General features: G+C 47.7%; 1 protein-coding gene across 1 annotated transcript; it reads left to right on the top strand.

Moving 5' to 3' along the window:
- Positions 1-257: 257 nt before the first annotated feature.
- On the top strand, positions 258-5984 carry SEC22B (SEC22 vesicle trafficking protein homolog B (S. cerevisiae); the record flags this gene model as incomplete). Its single annotated transcript, XM_010182567.1, has 4 exons — positions 258-367; positions 4289-4449; positions 4788-4934; positions 5326-5984. Coding segments are annotated over 4 exons (573 nt in total), but the record flags the coding sequence as incomplete, so codon positions are not given.
- Positions 5985-9318: the final 3334 nt, after the last annotated feature.

Below are 9318 nucleotides of genomic sequence, written 5' to 3'. Positions count from 1 at the left end.
GTCTGGCTCGGTGTGTCAGTGGGAAGCGGGCGGGTGGCGGCCCAGTCGGACCCGTCAGCCTCTTCTCACAAGACGGGGAGCTCTTGCAGAAGCGTTTCCCGCCCGGTGGTCGTGGGTGGGAGAGGAGAAAGCCGCCTCTGTGCTGCTGAAGGCGGCGCCTCCTTCTCGGGCTGAGCCCTGGCCCCCCTCAGAGATCTCGGGCGGGTGGTGTTTTTCCGGTAACAGCTGCCTTCAACAGCCCCATTCTCCCTTCTCAGTCAGGCCGTGATCTACAGCAGTACCAGAGTCAAGCAAAGCAGCTCTTCCGCAAGCTGAATGAGCAGTCCCCCACCAGATGTACTCTCGAAGCAGGAGCCATGGCTTTCCAGTGAGTAGCTGTAGCTGTGATGGGGGAGCGGGCTTATGCTGCTGTGGAAATAGTGAAGGCACTTGTGGGTCAGGGTGAGGATTTGTTAGGAATTGGGCTACCTGGGAGAGGATGAATTACCAATTTATCTACCCTGCTAGCTGAAGGGTAATGGCTGCTCCAAGGAGAGGGTCTGTGAGTTGTTACTTTTTGGCACTTCAGCCAGGTTCATAGTCCTGTGCTTGCTGAGAACAGCGTAGGTTCTGTTCCCTTTAAGATTTTTCTGTTTGTTTGCACCCTCTAAGGTATCTCCTGTGTCTTGTCTTTATGAAAAAGATATGTTCTTGGTAAAAACAGTTTAGCAGTACTGCTGTGAACTCCCCTTGCAGAAGATTTTTGTCTCTGCTTATCCTGTGAGAGTGTACCTTTTTATGCATTAGCTTCATGTGTTAGAAGCACATGGAATATCTCCTGATTTTCTGTTTTTAGGACTTCTTAACACCTGACAAACTTTTCTCTCTCTTCTTGTAGATTCAATCTCATTCCCAAATGTGTTGAATGTGTTTAATTAATTTCTTAAGATGTTGAGAAACTCTCAACTTAAAAGCACTTTTGACTTTCTCCACTAACAGGGGAACTTGAGTATATAATAATGAAAACTTACAGATAATGTGGGTCAGATGCCCTTACTCCCTAATCAATAGCAAGGAGACTGGGAAGGCGAGTAAGCAGAGGAGGAATTGGCAGACAGTGAAAGGCAGGAGTTCAAGCTTATATTTGAGAAAGAAAATCCTTCTTTACGTGGCATATAATTACATAGCAGAATAATGTTTGAGAACTTAATCAAGCCCAAGATGTTGTCAAGAATCAAGATTATGCTGTTAGCAGAAATAATTATGTTAGAAGTCTCTGAGATCAGGTGCCATGTGAGATCACCAGGGCAAAGTTGTGCAGCTTTGCCAGTGATGTGCCAATGTTTCCCATGCTTGACACCACTTGTGCTGTGCTGCCAGCAGCGGGATCCCTTTCCATTCCCCAGCCCTGGTGACTGGGTGCATGTTTAGAGCTGAGTGAGTGGAAGAACATCCTTTGAATGCAGGGCAAGGATGGCTTTAGGCCTCTGCTTCTATAACAAGGGCCCTTTAGCAAATCTCCTGCTCTGTCCCTTTCTTCAGAGATTGAGCAACATGACAAGACAGGAACACGAGTTTTTTGGAAGGACATGAGATTCTGAAGGCAACTTTTCTTGTGGTTGGCTTACATATGATAAGATTTTTTTGACTTTTTTTCTCTTGGCTTTTGATTGTCTTTGACAGGGAGTTACAATGGTCAGAGGATATGGCCCTGATTAAAATAGTCCGGCCTTCCCTATCTCCTGTCAGGTTTGGGTGTCGTTGCCAGAGTTATCTGCAAAGTACTGCTCTGCCTCATCTTGGTTGTGCAAGTTAAAAACTCTATAGGATTTTACAACTCTCTCATTTTAAACGTTTTCATGGCACTGCATGGGCGTAGCTCCAACTGGGAGTGAAACCTTGGGAAAGAGCCTGTGTAGATCCTAGTAAATCCCTTCTTATGGTGCCTCTATGACGCAAGCAGAGTGATGGCTGGAAGGCTGCATTGCTTGCAGTCCCCAGGACATTGAAGCCTCTTAACTGTGGCTGTAATGTCACCAGTTCTGACAAGGCAGGAGGACCTGGGCAAGCTCACATTCAACAGCTGCCTCAAAGAAACAGCCATATTACCTGGCTGGCAGACAGGCAGGGAAAGGAGCGTTTCCCCTTCGGTGTTGAGTCAGTCCCTAGACAGGTTCCACAGGCCATTGACAGCCGCTGCTGCGAAGCGCTCACCTGCTGCCCCCTTTAAGGTGGGACACTAAGGGAGGACCTGCGTGGAAAGAATACTTTCAGATCAGAAAACCTCTTGTGCTAACAGTGCAGGAAGGGGAGGACATGAGGGAGCTTGAGGTTTAGTCTGAAATAATGCTGGCTGATGACCATGCTGTTCATTGATGCAGCACGCTTTTTTTTTGGCCACATCAGAGCTCTGACTGCTGAGGGCAGCAGAAACCAGGGTAGAACGTTTTGTGGTGCGAGTGTGGCTAGGGATACTGCTGAAACTGCTGAGGTGGTGGTGAATGTTTTTAGCTTCATCAGTTTAGAAAACAGCCTAGTCTTGCTGAAATGTGAAGCTTAAACTATGACCGCTGAGGTGATTTCTGTCAAATGTAATGTTTAGACCTCAGCTCCAAAAGCTGTGTCACCCTTTCAGCTACAGCACTCAGTGTGCATGACAGTGCAGGTACAGAAACAGAGATGGAGCCTGCTGTGCTATCAGTCAGCAGCTGACCTTTGGCTGATGAATGGCCGAAGTGGCTATTGCCTGTCGTGTTGAAAACAACCCTTGGCCTCTGCCACTGTTACCAGGATAAAGCTTTTATCTCTCAAAATTATCCAAGTTAACCATAAAAAACATCCTGGCTCTATGCAGCAAGCAGGAATCTGGAGTACAGAAGTTAGCAGTGGCAAACGGCAACATCTGCCCGTTGCGTGCATTCGCTGCCAAGCAGTTGGCGTGATCCAGCACTGAGCTGAAGCTCGGAGGCACACACAGAGTGTAAAACTGAGAAGCCCAGCTGTGCAGGATCTCTGCTCTGATGTTGAACTAAGGTTGAAAAAAATGTCTGAATCTGGGACACAATGAACTTGCTCTCTGTGGTGCTGGCAGATCAGCTTTAAATCCAACACATCTACTATCACATCAGGGGGAAAGCAAGTAGGGAATACTGCTGAAGAGCTCCAGGCAGGACCAGCTGGCCTGGGCAGAGATAACAGGGCTGTACCAATGGGGAGTGTTCCTCAGCCTGCTCTCATCTTGAGTTTGCTGCTCTGGCTTTTAGAGAATCCTGTCAATATTCCTATCTGACACGAGTTTTGCTTATTTCAAAAGACTTTTGAATACTGCTGTTCATGGTAGTGGCAAAATCAAGCTCTGTTTTGCAGTAACTCCAAGTTGTCAAGCAGGTCTCCAAGGATGAGGAGAGGAACGATGTGCTGGAGGGTTAGTCTTGCACACTAAAGCAGTCCAAGCTGAGGGATGTAGAAAGGAATAAAAGCGTAGGCTTGTGGGGACACACTTGTAGAATAGATTACAGTAACTGGAGTTTCTTGCTTCTGGTTGGGCTGGGCCATTGTTGTTTGAAGGCTGGCAGGATTTGCACGTGGGCCATGTAGATACAGGAGAAATGGATACTCCTGAGCCCAGAAACAAGTTGAGGGTAGTTAATTCAAAGGACTTGCACATCTTGGGGTATCTGGAAAAACAGTGTGAAGGGGAAGTTGTTTTGTAAGCCTGATCCCACTATTAACAAAATTTTAAGCTACTTAACTACAGTCCCCTCATGACTGGGTCAGTTCTTTAATACACTGTTAATCTTTATGCTGCCTAGACTGCTACATAATGCCATTATGCAGAAAGTCAAAGGAAGGTAACATAATAGTAGCATTTAAATTCCACTCTGAATTATATAGATAAGCATTCAAAAGCAGATGCAGGACTGTCTGCAATCTCCGCTGCCTTGGTTTTGGTGGAAATATTGTTGCTTTTATTTTTCTGTTGTGTAAATGAGGAGAAAAAATGTAGCTGGGAATGTGTAGCAGCAGACGGTTGTAGCAAAGCCTAAATAACCTAAATAATCTCTAGATTGGTTCTATCTTATCCCTTATTTCAGTAGGCTTTTTAGTTGAGTGATAATGAAAGGCCCCTGTTCTCAGTGCTGTCGGAGGCGCTGGAGCTCACACTGGGACGAGGTCAGCACTAAAGCTCTGGGAACAAATACGAATTAGGTGCAATGGGGATGGAGTGGTGGGAGGAGGTACGCAGGATGGTGTTTGATAGGATGGGTTCAAAATTGATTGACTAATGCCATGTCTGCTGCTCTTCTAGCTACATCATTGAGAAAGGAGTGTGTTACCTGGTCCTGTGTGAAGCTGCATTCCCCAAGAAACTGGCGTTTGCGTATCTGGAAGACTTGCATTCAGAGTTCGATGAGCAGCATGGCAAGAAGGTGCCAACGGTCTCCAGGCCCTATTCCTTCATTGAATTTGGTGAGGTCCCTCTCCTTGTGACTAGTTAGGGAACTCTTGCTGGCGAGGGGCAACAGCCACAGGATGCTCTCCAGCTTGGCCTATGGAATTGACAGTTCAGCCTCTTCTTGGCAGTAGAGAAATGGGTGTTTTGAGGAAGGAATATTTGTAAGTAGAGAAGTGGGAGGGAAATGGTAAATGTCCTTTGATTCAGATTTCCTACTTTAAGTCTCTTGGTCTTGCTCCAGTGAATATTTGCATGTAGCCTGCTGGCTGTCTCAGCAAAGGTCCCACTCCTTCAGCAGCCGGGCTGCTCTGTGTTAGGTGAGACCCCCTCTGATAGCCACATCTTGTTCCAGATACCTACATCCAGAAAACCAAGAAGCTCTACATTGATAGCCGGGCAAGGAGGAATCTGGGCTCCATCAACACAGAGCTGCAAGATGTGCAGAGGATTATGGTGGCCAACATTGAGGAGGTCTTACAGCGAGGAGAGGCACTTTCAGGTACAGGGAATGGCTGATATTTGACATATGGTTCCTTTTTCCCTCGGTCAGGTGGGTGGGTAGAGCATACCAGAGGAAAGGCTTTTACTAATCCCTGAGCCTCCCGAGAAAAGCAATGGACTTGAGTGTTTCAGTTGGACCGGTTGCATCCTGCAGCACCTAGCAGGTACTGGCGCTTCTTTTGGGCGAGATCAGCATCTCACCAGCTTGGGTGGCTGTCACTCCAGCAGGGCAAGCACTAGAGCACTACAGGTAGCCACAGGGCATGCTGCCGTGTGAAACTGCTGTGCTTCCAGTTGCTCCAGAGAAACTTGTATAGTTAATGTAACATTTGGGGAACATCTGGTTGGGTTAATCTTGATAAACTTTTTTCCGCCTTTCCCTTAAACAGCTCTTGATTCCAAGGCCAACAACTTGTCCAGTTTGTCTAAGAAGTACCGTCAAGATGCGAAGTACCTGAACATGCGCTCCACTTACGCCAAACTTGCGGCTGTAGCTGTGTTTTTTATCATGTTGATCGTTTATGTGAGATTCTGGTGGCTGTGAGCCGGTTGCAGTCATGTAAGAGGGAAAGCCGGTAGCCTGGCAGGTGTATGTGTGCAGGACACTGTTCACGGGGGATGTGCATTAGAATCCACACAGGACTATCACCTTTACGGGAGTGTCCTGAAATTGTTAGGTGACACCTGACTACTACATCTCTTAGTGAAGCCTAACAACAGGTGTAAAGGCTTGTTGACTACAGGCTTTTCCTCTGAGGCAGTTTGCACTAGGGTATTGCAGAGTTTGGCCTCCCAGGGTTCTGCCCCCCTCCTGGGGGCACACTCTGGGAACAGTCAATCAGTGCGGTTTAGCATAATCACATCGTACGTCCTCTTGTTAAGTAGCTCTAGTGGGAACTGGACTCTAATGAACATTCCTTGTGTTGGCAACGTTTGCTTTTTTTAGAATCTGGGTCTGCAGTTACTATTTTTTTTTAAAGACAAGACTCCCCTGTTTGAAGGTAAATACTGCACTGTACATATAATAGCTTTCACCTCTGTCAGAATAGCTGTTGTTGAGTTTCTGTGTCTGACATCTTGGCTTGTTACACTTCAAATTGCTTTAGGAAGAAATGGATGTTAAATTATGCCTTAAGATACATTATGTCTAGTACTAGGAGGGGCAATGAGAGGCTTCTATATTACTGATTCCTACAAAATTTAATTACAGGTTTTTAAGTGTCCGTTTTCTCTCTCCTGATGGCTGTGTATGTCAATGTGTTTCCACGTGAACAGGGTGTGTAATTCAAGCACTGTTGGAGCGGGCACAGTGCAAACTATGTCAGCACTCTCTATTTCACCCTTCTATCTGCAGATTCACTACATAATTTCCCCTCTTTTTGTAATTGTACTTTCCTTACAGAAATGTGTCAAAACTGCCAGCATTTCATCTCTGGGATGCTTGTTTTCTTTCTCCCTCTTTTTGTCCACCCAAAACAACCAAAAAACCAAAACTCTTGAATGTTGTTGTTTAAAAAAAAAAAAAAAGGCAGTGTTTCCTTAAGAACACTTTAACTTTACATGAAGGATTCAAAAGGATAACTTTTAAGCAGTGGAATCCTTGGGAAACATCATCTTTTTTCCCCGTGGTCACCCTCTCCCTACCTCACTTGGGAAGTTGAAACTGTAGGTAAAGAAAAACTCATTATGGGGCAATACTGTATAGCTTCTTATTTCTCATGATGATTTCTCATCTATATATTTCTAGTATAATGTGATTTTTTTTAAATTTTTTTTTGTCCACATGTGCTAAAAATAACATTTTACCAGTCAGCTTTTGTTTTTATTTAAAAAAAAAGGAGAAAAAAGAAACCCCACAGCTCAGGCAGTCTTCTGCACTCAAGTGTCTGTCACTCAGTAGGAAGCAGTGCCACAGAAGGAAGTTTCAGGACTCCCCAGCACCTTTTACAAGCACATAATCTTGTGTAGTTCTAGAAGTGTAAACTATGACCTGGAAGTGTTTCCTGTTACTGGGTAGGAAACAGCTGTTGTCCTGTCTGGGAGAGCTTTCCAGCTTGGCACCGTGTTGGACTGGCAGGGAAGCAGTTAGCACTCGTCCACCAATAAACCTGGCAAATCTGATCTGCCATGTAGTCTAAAATCGCCTGGTTTCTGCATGATGCCTCCAAGTGTTACTTTGTTGATTGCTTTATTATTATTATTATTATTATTAATCTTTTTAAGTGGTGTTCCTAACAGGTGAATGTCCCAGTGATGTAGGTCTGTGTCATGTAGGTGCTGAAAGGTGAGCAGACGTTGACCATACATAGATTGTTGTGATGGAGGGGAGTGACATTTTTGCAGAAAAAGGCAGCTTGGTGAGCAGTTGCCTCCTGCAGCCCCAGTGTCAGCAGTTAAATAAATGCTTCTCAAAAATCCCCTCTGCAGTGTGGTTTCCTGTGTCTTGTTTCTGTGATCTTGGGGGATGCTTTCTTTTGTTACAGGGACACAAGAGGGTGAAGGCCCCATAGCTGAAGCCTGCTGGGATAAGGGCTCCTTCTTGGTGGCAGAACTAGTGAAAAACATGATCTCAGCCATTTTTGGGCAGTAAGATTATACTTCGGTGATAGCAGGGGTGTCTTTCCCTGCTGCATGTGTCTCTGCCTGTTGGATGTGGGTATGAGTTGACAGCCTCCTTAGGACAGGCAGGTGCGTGAGCAGATTTTTATGGAGACAGCTTTGTGGTGTTGCTGTTTATGTGGGGCACATGTGAAGCAGAACAAAGTGGGAGTGAGCTGTATGTCCCCCGTGGTGTGTGTCAGTATTAACTAGGTACAGAGCTGTGAATGCCACTGGCCTAAAGAGGCAGACAAGGAAGACTCCAGGGAGCACTTCATAAGCAATTCTCTTGCTGCATTCAAAAGATGGAGCCCTGTTTCCTCCCTTGCAGTGAGGAGGTGCTGCCGATGCTCTGTGTGAGTGAGGCGTAGGCTGTGGCTTGCTTTACTGGGGACTCTGTGTGACCTGAGCAGCCAGGCTTGAGGTTGGTTGTTCCCATCCTGCTGCTGGCTGCTTGGGGCAAAGGAGGAGAAGCCATTGCTGGTTTCTCCATACGTTAACCATCAGCTTGCTTGAGGCTGGGCTGGGTGAGCACCCATGGGTGCAGGGCTGTGGCTCCCTGCCCTGACGCACAGCAGCGAGCAGTGGGTGCACGGTGCAGCCCTGCTGGGTGTGGGCGATCGTAGTGGTTGGTTGCTGCTTGCTCGTGGGTCACTGTGCTGTACACTTGGTGCTGGCCCTGGAGCCGCTGCCTGTAGATGGCAGTGCCTGCACAGTGTGGAGCCGTGCCCAGAGCTGGGGAGGCGAAGTAGGCTTTTTGTGAGGGGATCCCCACCTCGTTGCAATGCCTTGGTCTCCCCAAAGACTTACAGCTTTGCTGGGTCTGGGCTGCATCCCCATGAACCTGTGAATCTGCCTACAGGGGCTCCCGGACCATGCCACACAAGGCTGTGTCGCGTGGCCTCACCTTGTCATGCAGCTGAGCCGGTGCCACTTCCCAACAGGGTGTTTGCTCCAGTCGCCTCCTACACAGTGCCCATCTCATTTCTGTTTCCAAGCTGCCCATCTGCCTCCAGAGGCTCTGGAGCAGCCTTTGCCTGCTGGAGTCTCCCACCAGGCGTCCTCCTGGTTCCTGTGTCTGGTCCCTTCAACGTGGCAGAGGCTGAGAGCAGTACAAAGTCCTGGCACCTCTGCAGCACCTGAACCTGTGCACTGGGGGTGCGAGGGGGAGAGCCAGGATATCCCTGGCCCCACAGCATGACCATTGCGGCTGGGAAACCCTCAGCACAGGGTACGGGCAGAAAGCAGGAGGGTGCAAAGGAAATAGGGATGGCATGAGGTGCCCTGAGAGATGCTCTTTTCATCGTGCGAGTACAGAAGTGACAAGCCTTGTCACAAGAAGGATGTTTCAGAAAAGCAGGCTGTGCTTGCTGCTGCCACTGCTCAGCTCGGTGTTCCCATGTCCACAGGGCCGGGGGTGCTGTTGGGGACAGTGTCTGCTGGAGGGACCATGCGTGGCCATGCCCACCCTGGCCAGGGTTGCACAGGGTGGCTTGCACTGCCGGGCATGCTGGTGCTGGGTGGCAGGTTTTTTTTCACCCAGGTGTCTGTAAAGTGGTTTTGGTTTCAGTGTTTACTTGGGCACCAGCTGCTTCCCCTGCTTTGAAACAGCTTCTTGGACTCACAAACCCCTCTTTTGGGCAGGTTTTGAGAAAAACCCACTTTCAGCATCTTTTTCTCTGGGACTTCGTGTGAGTTTGACCCCAGGTGGTTTCTGGCAGCTGCTTTGAACGTCCCAGAGGCATGGAGGGCTGTGCCAGGATCCCTGCAGCAGGGTAAGATAA

The sequence above is a fragment of the Mesitornis unicolor genome, unplaced genomic scaffold (assembly GCF_000695765.1).
Source record: "Mesitornis unicolor isolate BGI_N332 unplaced genomic scaffold, ASM69576v1 scaffold41594, whole genome shotgun sequence".
NCBI classification, from domain to species: Eukaryota; Metazoa; Chordata; class Aves; order Mesitornithiformes; family Mesitornithidae; genus Mesitornis; species Mesitornis unicolor.
The sequence above is the reverse complement of the archived record's forward strand: the minus strand, read 5'-3'. Positions and strand labels throughout refer to the sequence as shown.